The sequence below is a fragment of the Podarcis pityusensis genome (assembly GCF_964106645.2).
Source record: "Podarcis pityusensis genome assembly, chromosome: 5".
Classification (NCBI taxonomy): Eukaryota; Metazoa; Chordata; class Lepidosauria; order Squamata; family Lacertidae; genus Podarcis; species Podarcis pityusensis.
In genome coordinates, this window is record NC_138032.1 from 81,119,461 (window position 1) to 81,146,340 (window position 26,880).

General features: G+C 42.4%; 1 protein-coding gene and 2 long non-coding RNA genes across 4 annotated transcripts; 2 read left to right on the forward strand and 1 right to left on the reverse strand.

Moving 5' to 3' along the window:
• Window positions 1-440: 440 nt before the first annotated feature.
• BMS1 (BMS1 ribosome biogenesis factor) lies at window positions 441-24,577 on the reverse strand. 2 transcript variants are annotated; one of them, XM_081004860.1, is made up of 23 exons: window positions 24,451-24,577; window positions 22,791-23,003; window positions 22,009-22,199; window positions 21,247-21,326; window positions 20,588-20,776; window positions 19,560-19,702; window positions 19,317-19,438; window positions 18,423-18,619; window positions 18,072-18,208; window positions 16,728-17,473; window positions 15,809-15,910; window positions 14,458-14,612; window positions 13,478-13,559; window positions 12,811-12,887; window positions 11,960-12,145; window positions 11,334-11,522; window positions 10,182-10,362; window positions 9,047-9,105; window positions 8,350-8,472; window positions 4,970-5,117; window positions 3,935-4,110; window positions 2,576-2,737; window positions 441-1,112 (listed from the first exon to the last, which is right to left on the reverse strand). In XM_081004860.1, the coding sequence occupies exons 2-23, from the start codon at window positions 22,964-22,966 to the stop codon at window positions 882-884; spliced, it is 3,852 nt and encodes a 1,283-aa protein (XP_080860986.1). In that variant the 5' UTR covers window positions 22,967-23,003; window positions 24,451-24,577; the 3' UTR covers window positions 441-881. The 2 variants fall into 2 exon arrangements, with proteins under 2 accessions (XP_080860986.1, XP_080860985.1); XM_081004859.1 differs by having other exon boundaries at window positions 24,325-24,461.
• Window positions 1,119-2,316, forward strand: LOC308476995. Its single transcript, XR_013986325.1, has 2 exons — window positions 1,119-1,807; window positions 1,851-2,316. It is a non-coding gene; the product is annotated as an uncharacterized lncRNA (long non-coding RNA).
• Window positions 15,917-21,802, forward strand: LOC308476942. Its single transcript, XR_013986244.1, has 2 exons — window positions 15,917-16,425; window positions 21,581-21,802. It is a non-coding gene; the product is annotated as an uncharacterized lncRNA (long non-coding RNA).
• Window positions 24,578-26,880: the final 2,303 nt, after the last annotated feature.

A 26,880-nucleotide genomic window follows, 5' to 3' on the forward strand; every position in this document is an offset into this window, starting at 1 on the left:
GCATTTTTGGTGGCAGTCCTGTGTTGATATTTTTTGTATTTGATAAGTTGTATTTGTGAATGTGATTTTTATGTATGTAAGCTGCCTTGAGTAAGGTACAAGCCTCAGAAAGAAAGGATAACAATTTTATAAATAAAACACAACACATAGTTTCACCCTCAGAAATGAGATCAGTGTACAATTTGTCAAGATTCAAGCAGGTCAAATGATGCCCCATCAGTTATCAATTATTCTGTTTTGGCAATGATCAATTAATTGCATAAATAAGGAGCAGTCTACTCTCCACAGATGAAATGTAGTCAGAAGGTGCACTACAAATTTTGCTGGATCTAAGTTCAGCTACTTGGCAGAAAGATTTGCTTTCACGTTTCTTAGGAAGCATGGCTTTTCCTAGAGAAATGCACAATATTTCAATGTGTAAGAAATAACTCATGAACAGATTCAACTTGGGCTGCCCATTTTTTTATCTCATTCAAACATTAGTATTAAAACCATGTACAACTGCATGATCCATTTTTTTACTAACAGCAAACAACAATTGCTGTAAATGTTTGTAAACATTGTTAGTAAAACATTTTTTACTAACAGCAAACATGAATCCCATCCAAATAATCACATGTAAAATACTTCAATGAATGATCAGAGACCACAAAGTGTGTGACACTTTCACTTCTTCCTGAAGCATACTGCGGGGTAAACACCATAAACCATAATTTACATCTGATGCTGATGTTTTCAAATGACATTGTCATTGTTTTTTCTCCTCCAAGGCAAGTTCATTGGAGTCCAGAATCTTATTAACAGTATATTTGGGTCTTGCTCTTAACTGGGCACTCCAGGGTAAAATGTCTTCTCGCTTCCTTCAGGTGGCTGCTGAAAACTCACTTATCCCTTTCAGCAGATCCTCTCAGGCTTGATTTCTGCCGCTTTTTCTCCCTTTGTCCAATAATGCGAAAGAGCTTCTTCTTTGCTTCTTTCTGCCTCTTTATTTTCTCTTCCTCCTCTTTCTGCCTCCCTTTGAGACGTTCTTTAAGCTGCTGCCGATGTTTCACCTTGGCTTTCTTCAGCTTGTAACTGTGTACCGTACCCAAAGCAGACAGAAGTGCTGCAATCTTAACAAAAACAATGAACAACATGTGTTATGTACATATTGAACTTCAGGGCTGACAAATGGGAGCAAGAACTGGCAAATTACAGGGCTGATTTCCCAGGATTTAATTGCTGTTAGAAAGGGAGATCCAACACTAAAACGCTACTCATTAGCACTGAGCTGCAGCCATGCAAATCAGCACATGCACTTCTGGAAGGAAGATCAAAATCTTAGCAATGACATAAGCAGGAACTTCCCCCTCTCCTATCAAACAGATTCTTATATCAAGCAGATCTGTTGGTTGTGTTCCATTTATCACACCCATCTCCCTCTAGGATAATTAACACAATTTGTATCTTGATAACTGTATCCACTGTTTCTTGGATCAAACACACTACACCAGTGGTTCTCAAAGGGCGTGGCAGGAGAGGATGGCAAGTTCGGTGGGAAGATTCCAGGACAGCCAATATTATATTGTGGGAATGATTCATGTTCTCATGTAGCTGTAGCTGCATTGTTTTGTACTTTGTGAATGTCCCATGATCAGCTTAGAAAGTAGCTGTGTTCTATGTTATAAATCAAGGAATTGTTTCATTTTGTTTCTCAGTGTATTTCCTATCAATAACAAAAATTGGTGTGGTGCGAGCCGCAAATTTTTATTCTGGAAGTGTGGCCCAGAGAAAAAAAGTTTGAGAACCACTGTGCTACATAAAGCAGGCCTTTAAGATTCATTGCAGTCATACTGTGCTACATAAAGCAGGCCTTTAAGATTCATGGCAGTCATATACCAGTTGGTACATTTTTATTTGTTAACTATCCTGAAAGCTACAAGTCAAGTTGCCTTACGTTGGAGGACTACAACAAATTGGAAGTCCCTTTACTCCCTTGGCCATAGAAATGGATGCAAGACAACCACAGCTGCCCATTTGCCTGAGAAATTTTGGATGGATGGATTTTTCTTAAAAGACAACTTACATGGCCATTCCACCTGCTCCATTTTATCCTGAGGTAGGTTAGGATGAGGGACAGGACAAAGTCATTCAGCTGCATGACTGAGTGTGGGGTTGAAATCTGGTCTTCCAGATCCTAGTCCAGTATTTCTCAAACTTAGGTCTCCAGCGGTTGTTGTACTACAACTCCTATCATCCCAAGCTAGCAGGATCAGTGGTCAGGCGTGATGGGAGTTCTAGTCCAACAACAGCTGCGAACCCAAGTTTGAGAAACACTGTCCTAGTCCAAGTTTACGATGCAATCCACATCTCAGGGAAATTCCTGACAAATCTGTTGATTTTTATGGGAAGGAATCATTGACGTTTAAGAGAAATCTGTGTTACAGGTTGTGAATAACTTGTAACCCTTGTAAATTACAGCAAAAATAATGAGGACTAAAAACACCAATATTGGTCAGCAGTCAGAAAGAACTTGCTATTTTTAAGTGGTTCTTGCACCCAATAAAGGATTATTACAAAACCTGAAACAACTTACCTTCTTTTCATGAGGCTCCCTGATAACAGCTGGTCTCCACTTGTCCTTTGTGACTTTTCCTTTTCCTTCCTGAAGCTTAGGTTTGCTTTTAAATGGCAAAGCCTTCTGAAGCGCTTTTGGAATATGCAGCTTATTGAAATGTTTCTTTTCTCGCACTATAGGCTAAAATAAAAAAGAGTGAATGTAAATTGAACAGCAACATTCATTTTGCTTTCTAACTTGCCCATTACATTCTGCATTATAATAAGTATGAGGAAAATAGGCAAATAAAATCTCTTGGCTTATGTTCACAGCTCCTTCCCAACCGAAATGTAATATCTGAATCCTTCGCCATGTAGGAGTTCATGTTGTCATTTTTCCCTGTGATGACATCTAGCTTATACTGACAAGAGCAAGAGTCACTGGGTGAGCTCTATTTATGTTATCTGAGCAATGCAGGAGGGAACTGCCTTGCTGTGGCTCCCTTAGCATAAACGTAATTCAAAAACAGGGTCTCGTTAACAGACTTCATCATCATTTTACAGATCAAATGATGTCACAACTGTTGCAGACAGACAGAATCCTGTTCTATGTACTGCCGCATATCTAGCAAGGGGGCTGAAGGCAATTTTATAAATTGAAAGCTGGAATACTTTACTAATCGGAAGTGGGGAGATTGTGCCTTCCACTTCAACATGTTGGGACTCCAGCTCTCATCCGACCCAGCCAGCAGGGCTAATGGCTGGGGCTGGTGGGAGCTGTAGTTCAACCTCATCTGGAATAAGGGGCACATGTCGCCCAACCCCGCTTTACATAGGCCTGTGAAATCACAGAAGGTCCTCCCCCAGGGTTATCCTGAATCTCAGGCACAAGATCACCAGGTGGATAACTCAGCTGGTTAGAGCATGGTGCTGAGAATGCCAAGGTTGCAGGTTCGATCCCCATAAGGGACAGCTGCATATTCCGGCATTGCAGGGGCTGGACTAATGACCCTCAGGGTCCCTTTCAACGCTGATTCTATGAGAATCACCGACTCTGCAAACATAGCACCAAACTCATGAATCTGGAGTAAGTTATACTACTAAGGAAAGAGGCACACAATAGGGCTTTTCCTCCCCACTCTGAGATGAGAAAGCAGAGTTGTCCTATTTAGTCTTTCAATGAAAGAGTGAGAAGATGACAGAGGTGGAAAAAAGAAGGTGGACTGGGGAAGCTTTCAAGGTCAGGACTATGCTTAATTTCCTGTGCCACTGCACATTCGGTATGTTTTCAGAGCCTCCACTATTTCACTAATAGTGCTGCTATTGAGTGTTGCTGATCAAAGGCAATTCAAGATAAAATCTATGCATATTTTGACACGAAACAACATACACCCCCTACCTTGTAAAGAGAATCTTTATTTTGTTTTAGTCTGATGCCCTTCTCATGCCTTAGCTGGCCTGTTGTCTTCATTCCTGCCCAGGAGTCTTTTTCACCCACAGCCTTTAGCAAGGAAGTCACTGGGTTATAGAAGGCTGGGGTGGAAACAGGATACCAAGTCCGCAAGAAAACAATATCTAGAAAGGGAAGAAACTGGTTAAGCTTTTAAAACTGTTTTAAGCAGGCAAGCTTTGCAGAGTTGCAGGTGAACCCCCATGCCCATATATCTGGATGACAGCTTTGCATCTCAAGGGGTTCCCCTCCTAGACCTGCAAGCAGAGTGAGGCAACGGAGCCCTGAGATGAGAAGAGTGGCAGGAGAATGTCATTTCTGAATCTCCCTTATGTGAAAGTAGAACACAATACAAAACCAGCGCATCAGGTTCTGGCTCAACCTTTGCCCTGTACCACTAGTTTTCTACGGACACAGAGGTTTTCCCAGCAGAAGGTGGCATAGCCCATTCTACCACCTCACTCTGCTGTTATGTGTAAGACCCCGGTTCTGCTGTCACACAGTAAAATACAAAACTGTAGCCCTGTACAGAAGCTGAACACACCAACTGCCACCACAGGAATATCTGAGACGGTCATGAAGACGACAGCAATCCAGAGCACAAAGCAGAAACATAACTTTATTGAGTTTGCCTCTTACTATAAATGTAAAAATCAGAACGATATTGTTGCAACTATTGCAGTTAGGGAACACATGTAGCATTTCTGAAACTGACCCCTTGCTACCAAGACTTTTTTATAGGGGCACTGAAACTATGATCAGAAACACCAGCCTGGTGTGACAACTTCACTGATCACCACTAGAGGGCAGAGCTTTTTTACATTAAAGGAGGCATAGCAGAGTTTGAGAAACCTGCCCTCTCAGAAATGACTGTGCAATTCATTCCACAGATATGACAGGAGTGCACCCTCACATTTGGCAATTCCTGAAAGGAAAGGCTCCTGAAAGAATCATCCTGTAAAGCAACTGGAAGGTGCCACTTACCGCTCATTAGCAACTTATCTTCAAAGGTGGCTCGGAAGGCACCCTCGGGTGTCCGCAGGGCTTTTTTAATCTGACCTCGGATGCCGCTCACAGTACGAATGGCTGCGCCTTCAAACTTGGCCACTTCCAGTACGGAGTTAAACATCCCCTATGTTGATGTGAAACAAAGTAGGAATGAAAAACTTCATACTGAGCTTGATATTGCAATATCACCAAAAGCACCCTTCTATACCAAAGCTGTGTAGGCTTCTGTGAGGCCTTGGGGAACAGAGGAGGACAGCCAGATGACTGCCCTGTATGCTTTACTGATTTATTAACAGAATTATTTTTATACCACCATATCATATTGGGGCAGTGTGCAACATTAAAACGTGAAGCACCATTCAGAACAGAACTTTCCAAACTGTGTGTTGTGACATGTTAGTGTGTCAGCTGCAGTGTGAATACTTCCCATGCTCCTTCTGGGGCTGGAAAGGGGTTAGTTTAACCTCTGGTTTAATAGTAAGACTGAATTACCGTGTCATGAAATGATGCACGTCTAAAGTGTGTCACTAACACGAAAAGTTTGCAAAGCTTTGATTTAGAACCATACAATCATTAGTGACTGGCTTATCACAAAAATTCAACAGCTGCAAAGGCCTGCTTGAAAGAGACGCTTGAAAATCAAAAGTGAGGATGCCTGCCAGATCTCTGCTGGGACTGTGCTCCACTCCACATAGGACAAGCAGTGAGCTCAACACAGCAAGGCCTCTGTAAGACAAGCCACAACTTACAGCGCTCACCCAGTGACTGAGCAGAGATAAAAGGGCTCATGCAGGCCTTAAGAGATCCTGCACCCAAGGTGTTCAGGGCTTTCTATACTGATGCAAGAGCCTTGGACCTGATATGGGGAGCAAGTGGGCAGCCAATGCAGATGGTTAAACAGAGGTACAGTATGTTGCCCCCATCATCTGCTGCGTTCTGTGCCAGCTGGAGCTTCGGCATGAGGAGCAGCCCTACGGAGAGTGCACTGCAGTAATCCAGCCTTGATGTTACAAAGGCATGGGCTACAGTGCCCAAGTTATCCCAGTCCAGATATGGTCATAGCTGGCACACCAGACAAAGGTTGTAAAAGCCTGCAGGGGAAGTGCTTTGCCAGCAGGAGTTCCTGGGTTCAATCCCCAACATCTCCAGGTAGGGCTGGGAGAAAGTCCATGTCTAAAACTCCGGAAAGCTGCTGCCAATCACTGTGGACCATACTGAACAATATGGGCCAATGGACGTGTTATAAGGCAGCTTCCTATGTCCCAAAGAAATTCCTAGCCACATATGTCATTTGTGCCTCTAACGACAAATATGTATGCAGGAGTACCCCCACACTATGGATCTACTCCAGGCATCCCCAACCTTCGGCCCTCCAGATGTTTTGGACTACAATTCCCATCATCCCTGATCACTGGTCCTGTTAGCTGGGGATCATGGGAGTTGTAGGCCAAAACATCTGGAGGGCCGCAGGTTGGGGATGCCTGATCTACTCCTTTGGAGGACATGCAACCCTGTCCAGAACAGGCTGCTGGCCTATCCTCTTGGCGCAGGAGCAGTGCTCAAAATTAACCAGGCGCCAGGTGTGTTTTGCAACTGGTGCAGGTCCAATTGCAATCACATGGAGATCTCTGGACACCAGGTTGGCAACTGGGGGGGGGGGGGGGACACAAAATATCACTTAGAGGAGGATCTGAAATATTTCCCTTGAAACCTGAATTAGTTTTATTCCGGTTTGTTTGAATGTGTTGTAAACCGCTTTGAGATTTCGTCTTTAAAATATAAAATGATATAGTAATGCAATGGGTAATAATATTAATAAAATCCCATCGGGGAGGGTGGGGGATGGCACCTAGACATTCCATTGTGGCAACCATAGTCTAGGTTTAAGAAGCCATTTGGTGATTAGATTATATATCTGAGTTTCTAACACTCTGCAGGAGCCACTTACCTACGGAGGCTCCATTTCATCAGAGTTCAAACCCAGTTTATTGGCCCTAACTGATTTTGAAGCTCACACGGGAGGGTCATTCCATATCAAAATACTAAGAAAATTGGAAGATGTGGTGTAAAAAAAATGGAATTACTTGATGTGGAAGGACTACCTGCACTGCAAAACAACCATACTAGACTTCTTGTCTGTCTTCAAAAAACATACTGAAAAGAGACGCTTGCATCACAAAAGGGAGCTAGGTGAAGACTTTGAATTTCAAAAAGGAAAGATACTGTCTTTGTGGGAGGTGCCTGTTCCAAACTGTCTCCTAAGAGAGATAACAGCAAAGAATGGAGCCACTGAGTGAGTCATAGCACCCAGGAATCACCCATCTGACTTCCAAGATAGGGTCTGAAGTTCAAAATGGAGCATGACTGATAAAAAAAGCTCCTTCCCAAAGGAGTTTAAAACACAAAGAAGTTTTAAAAAGGTGGGGGGTGGGGGAGCAACTTCAAAATGGTCCTGGAAAACACATTTTATAATGACCAACACATTTCAATAAGGTCCTTATCGGAGGCACAAGGAGGCAACACAGGAGATGTTGCCTTAATAGGAAAATTGTGTAAGGCTTTTGGAAACATGCATTGGGCGTTTAAAATATCCATTACGCATTCAAGATCATTGGGTGTCACCCGGCACATGAAGCTTTTGCTATTCTTTCAACGGAGTTGAGGGCTGTAGGGAAAGGTTAGGGACAAAGATTCAGGATCCTGGCTACCATTTTTGGTAGTTACAGCTTTGCTGGATCAGGCCAAGGATCCATAACACCCTGTGCACAACAGAAGCCAGCCAGATGTTTTAGGGGCAGCTGAAACAGGGCCATAGTTCATCACCATTGCTGGCAGCCTAGGTAATAATAAGAATAATTTATTATTTATACCCCGCCCATCTGGCTGAGTTTCCCCAGCCACTCTGGGCGGCTCCCAATCAAGTTTTAAAAACAATACAGCGTTAAATATTAAAAACTTCCCTGAACAGGCATTAAGAGGTATGCTGCCTCTGGAAATAATAACAACAGCAGTAATTAAATGTACTCTCCACCCTTCACTAGCAACTCCCAGGGTGGGTTATAATTAAATATTTAAAAACAGCTACAACAAATTAAAGCTGCAGGAATAGGGCAAGTTCTGAGAACACGCATCTCAGGTGTCAACAAGCAAAGGTTGACACCTTCTGCATTTGCCAAAAGCTGCATATTGGTCGTGCCAGATGCACTTCTATAGGTAGGGAATTCCACAACTCAAGGGCTGCCACAGAAAATGCAGCTTTTTGGTGGTGGTGGGACCCAAAATTCTGAAGGCGGCGTAACTACTACTCTGCTGACCCCCAAGAGGGTCCTCAACATTCCTACTGCTCAAACACATACCTTGATAAATGCTGTATTCTTGAAAATTTTGAATGGGAAACCGGTTAACTTTAATTTCTTCACAACTCTTATGGACTTATCTAAGTCAAGCACAACTCCAGTGGCAGCTATCCGAAAATCAGGCTGAAATATAAAGCACAGAAACTTGCTTGTATTTGTTATAAGCTATCCACGCGCGCCCATGTACGAACACACATGCGGGCAGACAGGGTGGGGCGTGCACACGCATTGGAAAGTGCAGGTTTCAGGGTGCTTATCTCCATTTCTCATTTATTCTGCTCTTGGGTCTATAAATTTTGGTTTGGCTTACTGTATGTGTATGCATACCAGAGAAGCTGGGGGAGAAGAGGGCCTCTCACATCGCCCTTGGCTTCACACAACATACAGATACAATGAGACTCACACATTGCTTCTGCTTGGTCCAAAACTCAGCAATGCAACAGGAGAAACTCCTCCCTTCCTCCCCCTCTCTTGACTAATGGAAACATTTCACCAAGGAACTTGCCCTAGCAAGCAGAAGCCGAGTACTGTATCTTATTTCCTACATTACTTATCTATCCATATGGCCGTCCTGCACACTTCACAAATAAATCCACCAACAGAATCATAGAATTGGACAGGATCCCGAGGGTCATCTAGTCCAACCCCCTGCAATGCACCCTAGGCCAACTATAAACCGTCCATGGTAAATACTTACTGTTGCTCCGCTCACTGACTGGATTGCCAGACATCCTGCTCCTTGTGGCGTGATAGGACCTAACAAACAAGATTGACCCAAACCTTCAGTGTATGGTTCAATGTGCATATCTTCTCTTAAAAACGTAGTGAGAGAAGTAAAACCCAGGGCGAACTAGGGAGTTAAAAGCAAATACAAAATGCTTCCTTTCAAAACTGAGGTAATGTTCTTAATACAGTCATACCTTGGGTTACAGCTGTGTTTTTTCAGGTTGCAGACCGCCAAAATCCGGAAGTACCAGAACGGGTTACTTTGGGTTTCGGCGGTTGTGCATGCGCAGAAGCGCTAAATCGCACTTTGCACATGCACAGAAGCGCTGAATTGCAACCTGCACGTGCGCAGACACGGGTTGCGAACGTGCATCCCGCACAGATCACGTTCGCGACCCGAGCGTCCACTGTATATCAACCCCCTGGCACAAGTAATAATCAAGGGAGCATGATTTAAGGTAAAGAAATATGAAGCTTTCTTGGACCTGGCTCTTAACACAGTGGCCAGGTTCACATGTAGCACTAAACCAGCCTTCCTCAACTTTGGGTTTGCATATAATGTTGGAATCCTGGCTCCCATCAGCCCAGATCATTGGCCATGCTGGCTGCAGATTATGTGAATTACAACCCAACAATACATAGGGATCCAGGACAGGAAAAAACCATGCTAAGCCATGGCTTAGCCTTATTATTATGAACTAAATTTGTTTTTGGCTCAAAGCTTGACTCACACGCTCCCCCTTCCTCCCCCTGCATGGCTGCCAGTATCTACTTATCTCAGTTTTTATCAAGTTTCCCTTATCTTGGCTTACCATTGTGTGAACCAGGGATGATTTCTTATCCTACACCCTGGCTAGGTAAACAAGACATAATCCATGCCTTGAAATAGTAAACCCTTTTTCTTGACTGTGGCTCAGTCAATCTCCTTCTAGCCCTGTAAATTTGATAAACGAGGCAGAGGTGCAGGTTTTGCATTTTCCCCTCTAATTCCACCACTGCTCTTACATAAAGCTTCAAACAATTCCTCATCATCATTAGGTGGCTTTACCAGTGCTGTTCCTGAGGCTGGGAAGTTGCAGAGTTTGCTTTAGGGAGTTTGCTCTTACCCCAAAAAGTTGTGCCACAGTGCATATGCTGTGGAGTATACTTGAGCAGCCTGTGACGGCCATTATGGTCTTCGATGTAGTACATAGGGATCGTCTGAAACCTCCTCCAGCCCAATGAGAAAATGAGAGGATCGCGAGTCTTAAGTATTTTCTTATACCAACGATGCTTCTTCAAGCGCATCTGAGGAAAACCAAGGATGTTTCATCAAAAGCAAACTCCTACATTTATGCCAGTAATTATTTCAGCAGTCCCTTATCCTGTCTTAGTACTGAGGCCATCTTGCACTATATAAAATGCAGTGAGTGGTTTGGTGCCTGATGTTTTGAGAAGTTGGAAACAGAAAATGATAACAGGGATCAAGGAAACACATAGAATATTTTGCAACTTTCATCCTCAAAGAGACTGATACAAAGAACCATCGAATGGAATGAAAGTTCTGCGAAGTCTTGCCTAAGAACTAGCTGTGAGCTGAGTATAATCTCTCATGAATATCTTTATCATGAGGTGTAAGATAGCCCTTCTGTGAGCAGAAGAGACATTCCACACAAGGGCTGGCAGCCTTGGCAGTACAATTATGTTCTAGAACCAGCTTTGACAAGGGTCTGCAGAAAGGAGATGCAGGCAAGGAATCTGGAGGCACACTGAAAGTCATTTAGGATGGCAAAAAAAGAAGGATTTTTATGTAGCAGCAAATTGGAATGCCATTCATGTGAAGAAACGGCTGGATATGATTCCATGGAGATAAGAAGAGCAGCATTGCTCAAAGAATCTCTTTATGGAGCTTCTTCCACACTCAGTTCAATTGCTCTGGCACTGAATAAGCAAGTAAGAAAAGATCAGCCCAGCCCCAAATGGGGATAAATGCTTTGTTCTGACCAGATGGGTGAATCTCCCTCCTCTACCTTCCCTCCACCCACTTTCCTTTGCAAATATTGCCTTTTTAGTTGATAAGCCTGATACCATGGCATCCCTCTCTCCCTGAGGAAAGCTGCATTGCAGGACAATAATTATCTGAAAAGTGGGATAAGCAAGTGCTGCAACCCTAACCCAGAAGTATGGGAGTGGGAAAATGTGGTCACACAGGAGGTGATGAACTGAGACACAAAAGAATTCTGCACCATAAAGGAGAACATAGTGTTGCGACTGCGTACCTGCACATAGCCCACATTTCCTTCGGTGTTTCCCAGGCCACCCAGAATAATTGGATAGTGTGGGTCAAAATGCAGCACCAGTTCACATGGGACATTCTCCAGTTCTATCCGTACATACATTCCAGGCCGGAATCCCTCATACTGAACTCTGGTCTCATCGTCTTGATCTTCAAATTCAGTCCGGTTAAGCTGTGCAACAGAAGCAGTTCGGAGATCCGTTAAACTGACAGAAAAAATACTTGTAAACCAATAATGACAATAATGAACATTTGCATTATGAGCCTCCTGGTACAGGTTAATGAACTAGAAGGAAAATGTACACATTCTTTTCAACATTGCCATTAAACTGTATAATACTTAGTGCCTTACAGCTGGAGAGCGCTTGTTAGAGAGTTCAAACCATTTCACATATATTGTGTTATTATTCTTATGATAAGTAAGGATTGAAGCTGACATGCAGGGGTTACCTAGAATTGTGGGAAAAGGGGGAAATTCAAACCAGAGATATCCCGAACCATATTTCAACCTTTTAACCATGTCTACTCAGAAGGAAGCCCGGTCTAATTCAGTCTTGCAGTTCTAGCCACTAAGCTACAAAAGTTCCCTATCAGGTATGAAATTTATACCTGTGCCTGTTTCTGCATCTCCCCTTTTAGGTCATCAAAGTAGGTGGCATCTCCTTCGTCATACACAGCATCAAACATCCTCTTCAGCTTGCATTTCTTATCCATGCGCTTCTTCTTTTCCTCTTCCTCTTCACCAGATTTGTCCTGTTTCCCATTATTATTCTCTTTCTCTTCTTCGCTTGATGCCTAATGGGGAAGGCGGGGGGAAGAGGGCTTTATTTTGTGTGTTTGTTTTGTCCTCAGGAACAAAATTACAAGTCATTTTAATACTGCAGCTTTTTGTTTTCAACTTAGACCTAAGGCCTAAGGAAGATCAAAATTTATGACTTGCCCATTCAAGTAATTAACTAGTGATCATCAGTAACAAGGAGTCAAAACGGCAAAAAAATGTTCAAACTCAATCTGTGCATCATTAACAGATAAACATTATTGGGTTTATAGTGTCTGTGAAACCTTAAAAAAATTGCCACTGTAATCCACCTGACAAGTGTCTTATGTGAGAATTTAAGCAGTTCTGAAAAGAGCTGAAGATGAACTACATAGTAAATGGCTGCTGATATCCTACAAAGTAAGGGAAAAGTTGTAGGGGAAAAGTTGTGGGCTTTGAACAGTTCAAAGGTAATTATGAGTCCCACACAGAAGAGATGCAATGACACTCATAAACTGCAAACAAAGAACAAATACATATCTGCTAACACTGAGAAAAAATATGCTGAATATTTTCAAATTCCCATGATCTGCATCATGTATTTGCTGAAGAATTTGGGTCTCTCTTGACAAGAGAATCTGTAACTTCCTAGCTTTGAACACCTGTTCAACAAATGAATCACAGTTAATTCTCTCAAACCTACTTCCTCTCCTTGATCAGCTGCTTTGCCTTTGTGTACAATTCCTGTTTCAAGATCTTCAAAATCGCCATATAATTCTTCTATAAAAAGTAAACATCAGCAAAATCATTAATATTTTCTGCCTTAGTTTCTCCTATACAGTAAATCTTTCAGCTTGTTCATCGTTGATAAATTTTCTGCATGCATCTGAATGTGTTTTCATTCAAACACACACACAACCCCACCAAGCCCCCATGGTCCCTTCATTTGTGATATTTTCATAATACATGAAAAACTAACAGGTGGGAGGTGTGGACTTTTTTGTGCTCTGTCTTCTGTGTGCATACATTCAGTGGCTATACAAAGTCTTCCACTAAAACAAGGAGATGAGTGTACTGGCACTCAGATCTTCCAATAAAGGAAATCAGCCATTTCCAGAGCCCATTCCTGCCCACAGGTCTCCCAAACAATCTCCCAGATACTGTTTTTCTACACACACAAAAGTGTCCCTCCCAAACCCTCCTTACAGTTTTCAGCATTGTCTCCACATGCAGAACTGCCCTCCCTGCTGAAACCCATATTTTCATCAGCCCTTACCCACTAAAGCTGGCCCTGAAGCAGGTCCACCCATAGCTGCTCAGACTTTTCCTTCCAACTATTAAGAGAACCATACGAAAAGGCTCCAACTTACCATCCTCCTTCAACAGTTTTGCAGCATCTTTATCAGCTTCCCAGTTTCCAGTCACAAAACAGTCTCTGATACTGTCCATAACCTGCAGGCAGAGTAGCAAACTTGTTTTCTGCTGCAAACACATGCTAATTCTAGAACTGACCCACTGCAGCGGCAATTATTTTACCAGTTGCAACAATCTGAGCCGCCCATACAAAAACATTCGTTAATATTTCTAATCTATTGTTTTTTCTGAACACGGTCAACGCACACATTTGTCAAGGAAGCCATGAAAGTAAGATCTGGCCACTGTGTTTTCAAGAATGAAGGGCTATCAGGTACAGCAAAACTGGATACTCAACATGTAAGTGAGGCATCAAATAATCTAAAATATTGTGCCTCAAAGTGGCTTTCTTAGTCTATGCACCCTTCCACACAGAAAAGACTACCTGCCCTAAAAATTACCCTTCCATATGACCAGCATAGACAAACATAAACAAAACAAAACAAAATGCCTGCACATTTCAAATACTGCCACTCCTTCCTTAACCACCCTTCCCAAACATTGCCAGTTTAGTTCCCTACTGATCTCCACCCTACTGCTTGTTGCTTCTTTTCCTTTCCAAACACCAGCTCCTCTCTTTTTGCAAGTCTAATCCACAATTCTCAAAGATCCTCAAATCTGTGGGAGTGATAAATTATGTTTCTACCATCATCACCACTTCTACTCCTCCCAACCTCCACTGATACCAGCAAGTGAGCATATACCATATGCACTGTCTTATTATGAATACAGTATCTGGGATATAAATCTAGCAAATAAGTCCTCCCAGTGCATCTACCACCTAGAAGCTGCTTCTCTTAATTCTCCCTCTATTAAATTTCTTGAACAGCTCGGACTGTGTGAAGTGCACACCAACCGACCATCCCTCCAGCGTACCTCTCTAAGAATACAGTAAGCACTGAATCTACAGTAAGAATACAGAATCTACAGTAAGCACCTCGTCTAAGTCCCAATCTTGTGGGGTTTCCACAGGGAATTTGGAGCAGTCAAGGGCATCGGCTTTTCGCTTCGATTCTTCGTTGGGACGGCTGATGCGGAACAACCCTCCAAGCTCATTGTTTTCTTCATCTTCCTCCCCCTCATCCTCAGCCACTGAATGAAAACAGAAGTGCTTCACAGTTATACTTTGAAAGGAAGCCCTGGGAATGTTGCATCTTGTAATATTTCATTACTAGAGTGCAAGCTTAAGGAGCAAGCACCCGCAAATCCATTCCCCAGGACTGAATGGGTCTTGTCTTCTGGTGAGAAAAATGCTCACTGACATACATGCCCTCCCTCCACCCACTCACTTGTCCAGTGGTTTAGGATGCATAGTGAAAATGTCTGCACAACTGAGAAACAGCCCCATTGCTCTTCCAGTCCTCTGCATATGCCAGAGAGCTTGAGAGAAAGGCATTTTGTTTTTGTGCAGTGAAAAATAAAGACAGTGGTACCTCAGGTTAAGTACTTAATTCGTTCCGGAGGTCCGTTCTTAACCTGAAGCACCACTTTAGCTAATGGGGCCTCCTGCTGCTGCCGCACCGCCAGAGCACAATTTCTGTTCTCATCCTGAAGAAAGTTCTTAATCCAAGGTACTATTTCTGGGTTAGCGGAGTCTGTAACCTGAAGTGTATGTAACCCGAGGTACCACTGTATCCTCTATTACAAAATGTATGACAAAGATCTTGACTCTTATTCTTTGAATTCCAAGTCTCTTCTCCTCTAAACATAGCGATATTATATCATAATCAACACTTAATAATGTCATCTTAGTTGCTCTTCTTGCTTTTGTTATTAAGTTGATCCACCTAAGTTGGAAAAGACAGAAGATATTCCAGTGAGGTAGATCAACTTAGGTGGATCAACTTAATAACAAAAGTATAGCTTGCCAAGTACTTCATAATTTCAATCTGTGTTATTGTTTGCTGAAGAAGTAACTTGCCCTTAATCATCAGCGTGGTCGATATGCCACAAAATAGCCAATAACCCTTTTAGAACTTGAAAGTTGATTCCAACAATCTGATTTTGGGCTGAGCCAACTGCTAGGAAGCTGGTCAACTGTGTTGAAGGACACAGATTAAAACCCAAAAGCCTATCAGGGACCACACTTGGTTGCCTAGTTGCAAATAAATATTATGGAACCAACCAGAGCAGCTTTCATAAGATGGGAAAGAGTTGGACCTTTTCTTCTTTCATGCAGCCAATGTACCACAAATGATTAACATGTTTTTTTTCCCTCTCCTTCCACCACCCATTCTGTTAGTCCCTTTTCTTAAATTGTATAAGGGAATGCACTGTATTTATTATACCCGTTCCATAAATAAGTTTGCGAAGATTGGGAGCCGATTGTTGTTGCCTCAGAAATGCTTCAGCTGCCTTTTGAGTAATGCCTTCTTTCCACTTAAGCGCACCTGGGGGGGAAACAACATGGTTTCTTTAACTGAGCAGATTCAATGCTTGCTCAGATTCGCAACTGTCCATTCTACCACTAATATAAATGGTCCCTGCTGTCATTAATCTCCAAAAGATTATTTACTTTCTCCAGTTCCTATGTGAGTTCACTTTTTCTTAATTCCCTCTCATATGCATGGGGCTGGATCCAAACTGAGACTTCAGTCCTAACTACACTAGCAGGGAGTGAGCCTTGTTGAATTCAATAGGACTTAAGACTAAGTAGGTATGCAAATTAGTTGTCCACAGTTCACATTGTGATCATTGAGACTACACATTGTGATCATTGAGACTAATAGCACAAACCCAACCATGTCTACACAGAAGTAAGACCTACTTAATTCAATGGGACTTGCTCCCAAGTAAATGGGATTAGGATTGCAGCCTAAATTAAGTCATGACTAACTTTTCAAATTGATTTCAGTGGGACCTAAGGGCAAGTAACTTGGTCTGGATCCAACCCATGGTTCACAAGGTAATCTTATACATATCTACTCAGCTCAGTGGGACTTATTCTCGGGCACACAGACCTACAGTTTTATCCTCCTCCACTAGAAAACAGCAAGGTAATATGAAAACAAAAATACAAAAGAGCAATTAAACTGAACTACATTTATGCTACAGAAATGATTGGCAGACCTCATAATTCCTAAGTAGCACAGCTCCTTTTACTAAGTAGCACAGCTCCTTTTACTAGCAAATGAACAACACCATAGAAGGTGGGCAATCTCAAATGAATGTCATGCCAAACATGCCAAGAGAGCGGTGTGTACATACCAACTGTATCTAGAGAAAAGTCAGAGGCTTCTTTATACTCCTCTTCCTCTTTCAACAGACCTTCAACATCATCCTCGCTTTTGTCAAACTTTGATTCCTGTGTTTTAACTCCAGCACACTGTGGCTGGGAATCTTCCCCGTCTGATTCTTCCGTATCAGAATCTTCCATTGATTCTCCTTTGTCCTCCGCAGATGATTCTTCCATCTCAGATGCTGATGCTTCTTCTGCTGTCCCATTTCCAGAATCTGTAGCGGCAGCCACCTTTTTACGCAGATTTCTACTATTTCTCTCCTCTTTGTCCATTTCACCACATGCAGACCTATTCAATAAATCTGTGTTTCCGGCTGTAGATTCAGAATCAGCAACTCTCTCCTCCTCGCTTTCTTGTCCATCTCCTTCTCCATCTTCCCCGTCCACATCAAGGCCCATTTCTTCTTCCTCACCTGAACTTATCTCAAGATTGTCATCGCTATCAGCAAATGCTGGAAGTTCTGTTAGGGTTCCTTGTTTGGGTTCTTTTTTAAAACGCTTGGAAGATCTCAGGGCCAGCTCCGGATCTGGGAAATCTTCATCACTTTGTTGCCCATCCTCATCATCACCATCACTACCACTCTCAGACATTTCTTCATCTTCCTCTTCATCACTTCCACCATCTTCTTTTTCCTCGTCTTCAAATAGTGCCTTCCGACGTACCCTCCCAGTATGTGGGTCAGTTTCCTTCTCTTCTTTAGGCATCTCAAACAGACTTCAAAAGAAGCAAAAATGAAGTATCACGAACCATTCGAAAACAAAGATACTGCAGAGAATATTTGGGGATCTTCCAGGCCATAGGTCAAATTTGGTTTGTGAGGCTGTTTTTGGAAAGCCACACTCACCCGCTCTGTCGGGGGTGGCACAGGTAAAGATTGTTCAAAGGAACAATTGGGAGCTTAACGTAAGTTCCTGATTGTTTCTCTGCTGGAGCCCCAATCACCCATCAGCTGGTGGGCAGTAAAAATGTGGCTTGCACAAGGAAGGGAAACCCTTTCTTCCTCCGAATGCTGCTCTTTGAAAACTCCCCAAATGACATTTCTCCACCTCCAACATTGGGGTGGAAAGGAGAAATAGGGGGAGACTTCCAAAACAAAGGGCTGTCAATACCCTTGTGCTGTAGTTCTTAAGCATGGGGACCCCATGCAAAGGATTTTGATATTGATTCCGGAGCCATAAATGGTCTCCGCCTCCCCCCAAAAACTTTTTGGGACACATCAAAATCTGCTTGCTAGGCTGACTAAAACTGCAAACATTAAAAAGTAAAATATTCTCTCAACTGCCCCCTTGGTAATCAAGGGTTATCAACTTACCCTTGGTTGTCAATGTCAGTCTCTAGCGGTTGGGAATCCATGAAGAGAGACACTTTGCTTGACGCCATTTTGGCATCAATAGTGGAGTGCGTAGAGATGAGGCTCTGGACTAGTTCATGGTTTGGTCTTGTTTCCTCCTGACAAACCAAAATTCTGTTAGCAACTATTTTCTAAATATACTTATTTTGCTGTTTGCGTAAATTAGCTGAGACCATAGTGGTACTTATGCCAAGAGATTACGTCTCAATAAGCAGGCTGGGGAGAGAAGTCTGTCAGGGGTACATACAACTGGCTTCAGTACTGTACAAGAATTAACACTACATTACCAACTGCTAAAGAATTAACCCTCACCTCTTCTTCTTTATGTGTGTGACTTCCTCCAAGGTCGATATAAACTGCATCTTTATCATAAACTAAGCCCCCAACACCTGACAGTGGTGCATAAATAAGCTTCTCCTTCTCATTTAAGGAACGCTTCTTCTGGTGTTCAGGGAGCGCACAGGGATCTGGCAGGAAACTGACATCACTCACTGTGAAATCCCCAACGCCTGGATGAGAAGAAGCACAGAAAAAATTAGCCACGCATGCAGCGAAATGACCTCCTACCACATTTTTTTATTTCTTGTTAAGGTACAGGAATCTCATGAAGAGAGACTGGCAAAATGAGCCCAGCTGGCAAAATGCCTATATGAACAAACCCCAAGTTTTAATTATATATCTCCCATATTTGTTTTTTACTTTTCTGTATTTTCTATATTTACTTAAATAGCAGGTTACAATACAACTTTAAAAGCAATATAGAATATTAATTAAAGTAACACGCTACTCAGTAAAAAAATTAAACAACTGCATAGGCCTGTAAGCATAAAAAAAGTCTCAAGAAACACCTAAAATTCAAAAGCAAGGGTGCCTGCCAAATCTCTTCTGGAGAAGAGTTTCACAGCAATGGACTGGCAAAACTAAACACCTGACTTCCGGTTCAACAGGTATTCCCAGCAAAGTGTGTATAGGATTACAGCCTCAGCCTTCCAATCTGCAATATGGGGGCAATGTTTAAACCCTAAAATATTGCTGATTGGAAGATAGCTGTTTGCAGGAACATAGTCTTTTAAAAAGGGCTCCATGTACACTTCATTGGAACAATGTATGTGCAAATTGTATTTTTCTTAATACAAGGCTGTCCTTTGTTAACAAGACACAGTGCTGCAAGAAATAAAAAATAAGAAATAAGTGGTGGTATCCAACCTGGCATATGTATTTGACTTTTGTTTTTCAAGTGCGTTCCTCTTAAGTAACCATAAAGTGAAACCTTCCTGTCACACTTAGGATTAACTCTGATATCTTCAGGGTTTGTCAAGTCTTCCATCCTACAGAATATAAGGAAAGATCCACAGTACTTTCACATAAATAAATAAAAAGTCATCTAACAACACTGCAGAGTGCTGGGAGGGAAACAGGGGAAATGAGAGGTGTGTGGTATGGAATTACCTGTCTGCTAGTACGTAAGGATGAGACGTCTGCCACGTAAGGGGACGGAATTTCATTACGGAAATAAAGCGCCCCAGGTTGTGGATTTCCTGTTTTTGATATTCTCCATGTACCATCCCAGAGAGATAGAACAATTTGGCACCCTAAATTGACAAATTAAGAGAATAATTCACTGAACAACTGAAGCAAGACACTACACTGTTTCTCTAGCATAAGCGTGATTTCCTCTGAAAATAAACACAGTTGTGTACATGATGCAGTTTTGCACAATAAGAAGAAAAAGCACCTCAAGTATATTGATGGGGGAATTCAGCTTCCTGAGAATTTCCGGGAGAGCTATGTATTGGCCACAGTTTGTCATGCCAGATGACCAAATGAACAATGGCTAACTAAAGCAAAAAAATGCAGCTCTGAAGTCCCCCCAGGAGGAGAAAGAGAAGCCCAACTGCATATCAAGCATGTTATGTTAACCTATGGCCATTATAACCAGCAGGGTTGCCACCAGGACTGCATCCCCAAGTTGAATTACAATCTCCTTCCCCCTAATGTTTCTGGATATCACATTGTGTGTTTCCCCACCTGTGATCCGTACACTTGGCCTGCACTCTCTGGAAAGCACAATTTATACAAACTGCAGCAAACGTTATCTTGCCATGTTTTTCAGTGCACTGCAGTCCTGCATCAAGATTATCGGTTAAACTAAAATGCTATACAAAGAGTGCACCTACAGCAAAGTCATACAAGTACCAAAATCTGTACTGGGTTTGAAAACTCATTTGAACTGTGGAAAGTTCATTACACAAAACTGTAGATAATTATCTTCCAGATTAAAATCCAAATCCAAATTTGTGACTTTAACCATGAATGGATATGGAACTATATAAAGGACAAATTTTCAGGAAGGATCCAAAGGAAATTGTAACAGAAACACACTGAAGAGGTACAATGCAGCCTTCTAGCTTCACTGCCTACAACTCTAAATGTTTTACATTCAACTCACAGGGTGAGCCACTGATGCAATATCATACCTGATAAACCTCTGTCCAGAATCTGTGCTTCAATCTCTTTTTAGTCTTCTTGAGCTGTTTGTTATTCTTGAAGGTATCCAAGTGCGTAAGAACACCCATAATTTTGGGGAAGCCATGTACCTGGCAAATGTTTAAAAATTCAAATGTTTCCATTTCAAATCCGAAGCTGGCATCAATGAGCATTAAAACCTGAGAAACAGAAAGAAAACTGTCAGGGGGGAAACATGCAGATCAACAATGAGCTGGAAAAAGTTAATGCTCAGTATAAATTAAATTCTCAATTTACTTTTTTCAGAACATTACTAGCATATATTGAGAATTTAATAAAGAAAAGAATTTGTATAATGATCCAACTATCAACAATGGGTCACCTGAATCAAATAAAGTGCATGTTGCATAGTAAACAACATTTTCCTTCTTTCAAAGAAAATATGCTTAATCCAGTATATCAGTCCAATTTATTCACTGAATAGGTCTTTTTTCTAAGCACACACATAGAATTGCAGTATATAACTACTACTTATAGAGCTCAGCTCTAGAGAAATATACAGCTTGACTTGTATCCATCTTGTAATTAGTGTATGATGTTTTCCCAAGTTTATAATTAGCATATGTTGTTTTATAGCAAGAAAAGCTCATCATATACTGATACAACTCACCAGATCGGCAACTTTAGCTAGATCAATCATTGTATTAATATCACATCCACATTCAATTATGGTAAGCCTACGCTTTTTACCTGTAAACAAAGGTGAAGAGCAAAACATGACAGATTTTAGTACTACCATTAAAAGTGTGACAATACTTTTCAGCTCATTGATTGAGAACATCAGATCACACTACCCTGTGATAATTGGTTTCCTGTCAAAATCAGATAGGCCAGCAGGGAAATTAAAGTGATTTTGGCTGATTTTAGTTTATTCAAATTTTCTTATAGCACATATGATTATGTACAGCATACTTCACTCCTCTAATTATGTTCTTGCTTTTCAGACAAATATGGACCACCTGTCTATTCATGATCATTGGATGCCCTGGCTCCAAGTACTTCTTCCCATCCAAAATGCAGCAGGAGGCAAACGGCCAATGGGCCTTCTCTGCGGTGGCACCCCATTTGTGGACACTCCCCAAGAACACTCAACTAGTCTAACTTTCAGGCACTAGATAAAAGCTGTACCATTCTCCCAAGCTTTTAAGTATAGATTTTTTTATGTAGGGCATGGTCCAGTCAAAGTAATGTACTTTAAAGCCACAATTATTTCAAAACAGCAGAACTCAGTAAGCACTTCCATTTTCTTCCATGAAAATCAACAGTACTTAAAAACATCCAACTGTTAGTAGGTCTGAACTGAGGATTGTTTTAAACATAAACCAAACACACACATGTACATAAGCTTTCGTTAATGTGGGTCAGTTCTTACCTGACACAATTGTTACAGGACCCCGGATTTCAACTAACTTCTGCCTGGTGAAATTCTTAATAAGACATTTTATCAAGGTGCTCTTTCCAACTTTCGGAGGGCCAACCACAACCACAACCACAGGAGGAGGATCTAATGGAGTGCGGTCGACCACTGGAATGTGATGTTTTTTTGTCTTCAAATCCTGGGTCCTGTTTTTAATAATAATGTTTACTGTAAGCTACAAAGTAGACAGGACAAGTGCCCTGCCACACAGAAAAACAAGAATAACACCAGTTGTTCAGACCAAAGATTCACCCATCCTCAAATTCCTCCCCCCACCCTGCATGTACCACAACAGCCTAGAATCCAAGGAAATTATCTCATGCCATCTAATTACATCCATTCACATCAGGATTGCATTGAGTCCCATAAAATTACATGGAAATGATTTGGGAGTCCTATACAGCACTATGAGAACTAAAAGATTGGCTGCAACTCGTGGACCTAGATGTGGACAGTCATCAGCTAGTTACTCAGCGTAATCGTTCTCATAAGATTATTGTGAGGCTAAAAAGCTGGTTTCCCTAAAGAACAGGATATAGATTAAGAAAAAATACATCATACCAAAATGGAGAGAGATCTATCATGTGAATATATATGAAGACAGCTCAGAGTGTTATACAGTTACAAATTCTAAGCTGAAGAACACAACCTGCAGCTGAAAACGCTAAATGTAAGAATAAAGCATTCTAACAGGGAGGAGCAAACCAGTATGCTAACGAAGTCTAGCAGTTCCACACCTGTGGAAAGTTCTGGCCATCTTGACTGCAGATTGGACCGCAAAGGCCTTTGGGTTTCTTTTCCGGGCATCCTCCTCATCTTCAAGCCCTAAGTCTTTCAAATGACGCTTCCTTTTCTTGCCAGCCTTTGGCCCACTGTGTCTCTTGCGGTGATGTTTCTTATCGTTTTCCTCCATCGCTTTTCTTGGTGTTCTATCACTCAGGGCAAAATACCTGTTTTTACCAATGTAACGTTAAGATAAACAAACAAATGTACTATGTATAATATGCATCATTCACTGGATGAGAAGTGAAGGTGCTTCAACAACTGTCTAAAACAAAGATGATAAAATAAAATGACCTAATTCCCAACTTTCAGTAGGTGGCAACTGACTGTTTTCCCTTTGTATATCCACTTGGGTGGAACAAAAGTGGAGGAGAATGTTTGCTCACTTTAGCTAGTAAAATACTAGCTTCCACACAAAGTGTAGTCTGAACACCACCACCCATGTTTACTTGGAATTAAATCCCACTGCACTCATCAGGGGAGGTTAGCTCCAAACCCATGTTCAAGGTCTTGTTATTGCCATATAAAACCCTAAATAACTTGAAACAAGTAGTCTGCTTCCCCTTATATTGCCTCCCCTTCTGTGCTTCCAACCAATCATTAAGTTCTTCAGGAGGCAGCATTGCTAGCTGTACAGTGGTACCTTGGTTTAAGAACTTAATTTGTTCTGGAGGTCCATTGTTAACCTGAAACTGTTCTTAACCTGAGGTACCACTTTAGCTAATGGGGCCTGCCGCTGCCGCGCGATTTCTGTTCTCATCTTGAAGCAAAGTTCTTAACCCAAGGTACTATTTCTGGGTTGGCGGAGTCTGTAACCTGAAGCGTCTGTAACCCAAGGTACCACTGTACTACAATCAGTGGACTACCACTTTATAATATCTAGGAAGCCTTCTGGGTGAGGGCAGCCTCCCTCTGGAACACCTTCCCAAATGCAATTAGGGAGTAGAAAACAGGACTTAAGACACCTCTGGAAACCGTACCTTTTTATGCAAGGGTCCCCAAGATTATCAAGTTTTACTGCAATGTTTTGTTTTTAATTTTTTTTAAAAAAAAATATTGGAATAGTACTTGTATCTTGGTTAAAGCATCTCATGTAAACCAGGGATTGTGTGTATTAAATAGCATAATAAATAATCGCAGGTAAACAGAACCCTAGGTGCTCAAGCAACGTTCCCCACTAACAGCTATTCTTTTGCCAGCTGGAAGGCGGAGATGAAACCTGAAGAATGGCAAACCGAGTAGCACCACGCAGGTCCGATTTCTAGCCAGCATCGATTCAGCACCTCTTCCCGGAAGACAAAATAGGGGCAGCACTTTATTAATGAACCGTGCGGGGAAGCGAGAGGCCAGAAACTCGCAAGCCTTGGAAGAGGTGCTTCGTTCGGGAGCAGCATTGATTTTCTTAGCCTTACACGTGGATGAGCGCTTTGCTCGCCATCCCGGATATGATCCGCGTTTTTAAATACTCTGCCTTAGTATTTCTCCTACCATTCCTAGAAGCGCTTTTCTTACGGCTTGTGGTTCGGAGAAATCGCTTCTACCGCGGGGGGAGGGTCAGGATTTCTCGGACAACAGCAATAACTCCCGGGACAGAAACCACCGAGCTCGGCTTACCAGACGACTCCTTCCTCCTCATGGGCAGCCCAGACGGAAGAAGCGTGTGGTTGCCGCTGCTCACTTCTCCTGGCTCCTCCCGGAAACAACGGCGCGCGACCATTTGTTCCGGGGGGACCGGGAGCTGGGGGAGAGAGGAAAGGAAGGCAATGCCGGAGGCACCGGAGGGAGGTGGGCGGAAACCATAGCAGCCGGGATCGGCGGTTGGCGCCCAGGTTACCCCGAGGAGTGTTTTGCACAGGGGATTTTGGGGTGTTATGAGTCCAAAGCAGCCTCAGCCCTTCCCTTCCCTGAGCAATAGAAAGCATTTCAGACGCAGCTATAGGGAGACTCAGTGCCGGATTTACGTTTAAGCTAAACAAGCTATAGCTTAGGGCTCCACTCTCTTGCGGGCCCCCCAAAAAAATTAAAGGGGAAAAAACTGGTTGTACATTTCCAAAATATAAGATAAAAAACAAATAAAATAAAAATAAACTTACATACAGCAACAGTGTTTTGTGTTGTGTAAGTAATGGGCCCCGCCTGCTAGCCTGCTCCCTAAAATATCACTGGTTTGCTCATTTCTATATATAGGGTCCTACATATATATATATATATATATATAGTCCTATATATATAGTCCTATATATATATATATATGTATAGGAAAACCTAGACAGCATCTTAAAAAGCAGAGACATCACCTTGCCAACAAAGGTCCGTATAATTAAAGCCATGGTTTTCCCAGTAGTGATGTACGGAAGTGAGAGCTGGACCATAAAGAAGGCTGATCGCCGAAGAATTGATGCTTTTGAATTATGGTGCTGGAGGAGACTCTTGAGAGTCCCATGGACTGCAAGAAGATCAAACCTATCCATTCTTAAGGAAATCAACCCTGAGTGCTCACTGAAAGGACAGATCGTGAAGCTGAGGCTTCAATACTTTGGCCACCTCATGAGAAGAGAAGACTCCCTGGAAAAGACCCTGATGTTGGGAAAGATTGAGGGCACAAGGAGAAGGGGACGACAGAGGACGAGATGGTTGGAAAGTGTTCTCGAAGCTACCAGCATGAGTTTGACCAATATGCGGGAGGCAGTGGAAGACAGGAGTGCCTGGCGTGCTTTGGTCCATGGGGTCACGAAGAGTCAGACACGACTAAATGACTAAACAACAACAGCAGCAATATATAGGGTGCCTACATTCTGCATCTTTTGTTATGTTCAAATGACTTTAGATTCTTATTAGGTCCATAAATTACCATATAGCATATATTCAACACAAAAAGAGCAACAGTTTGTTATTGACAAAGGACAGCTGGACATATAAAGGGCCCCATTACCTTCAGTAGCTTAGGGCCTCATCAAACCTAAATCCGGCCCCAAGGGTGACACCCCTTCCAGCACCACTTTCCCCTGTCAGAACAGGGACAAGACTATATTGTTGTTTTTGTTATTCATCACTTATTATTTTTTTCAGCCCAAAGCCATAAAACGCAGTAGAGAAAATCAAGGCGGAATAAAATACATTACAAGGATAAAATAATCATTGAAACCAAACGTTCGGTCAGACGGAGAGTTTGCTTCCCTGGAGAATGTAACTTGCCGTCTCCACAGTCATTTCTCCTCAAAGTTGCTGCTCTTTGGCAAAACAGGCCAATTTTTCAGAGGTGTCTGGGAGGGCTGTCCCGTAATAAAAAGGTAATGGAATACCCAATCGATCTTCTCGCTGGGAGTTTTAAATAATTGAATAAGGCTGCTGGAGTCCTTGAATAGATTGGGCAAACCAGCAAGGAGTGAGGCGGGGTCAGCCCAAGACATCTTGGCACCTGAGGCAGACCCCAAAATGGCACCTCCCCCCCCCCCCCCGGGAAGATTTACATCAGGAATAGGGCGGTGAATCCTGTCACCTTACCTCATGGGTGAGCCGGCATTGTAGAGGGATAAACCCTCAGACACACCACATCCCCATGAGCAAGCTCTCTGCTCATAGGGGATCCTGCAACAGCGTCCTTCAACTATGGCAAAGTGCATTGACTGGAGCCGCAGGGCAGTGAAGCCTTAAAAACTAGGAACTGACACTTGTGGGAATATAAATGCAATAAATAATAATAGTTATTTCAAAGAGTGGAGGGTAAAAGTGCACCCTGCCACCCTGTACTCCTGTGCACTCCAAAGACCACTATGTGGTTCCTAATTAAGGCTCACTGGAGCCCTGAACAGGAACACCACAACTTTCTGTTGGCAGTCACTACTCGTCTCAGGCTTTCCCAAGCTGGTGCCCTCCAGATGTTTTGGACTGAAGCTCATATCAGCCGCAGCCAGCAAACCTGTTGTAGTCCATCTGAAGGGCACCAGCTTGGGAGAAGGCCAACATCTACTGTTGCAATTATAAGAAGTTGGTTTTTGTTTTAAAATCTGATGTACAAGCTTTTCCAAAATGTAAAGTTATCAC

Excerpts from the sequence above, each read along its gene's own strand:
- BMS1 (XM_081004860.1), bottom strand. The coding sequence starts at position 22,966 with ATGGAGGAAAACGATAAGAAACATCACCGCAAGAGACACAGTGGGCCA. Across the intron at positions 21,327-22,008 it reads TCCTGTAACAATTGTGTCAG|GTAAAAAGCGTAGGCTTACC; the intron begins GTAAGAACTGAC and ends CTTTGTTTACAG. Across the intron at positions 12,146-12,810 it reads CAGCTGATCAAGGAGAGGAA|GCATCAAGCGAAGAAGAGAA; the intron begins GTAGGTTTGAGA and ends CTTCCCCATTAG.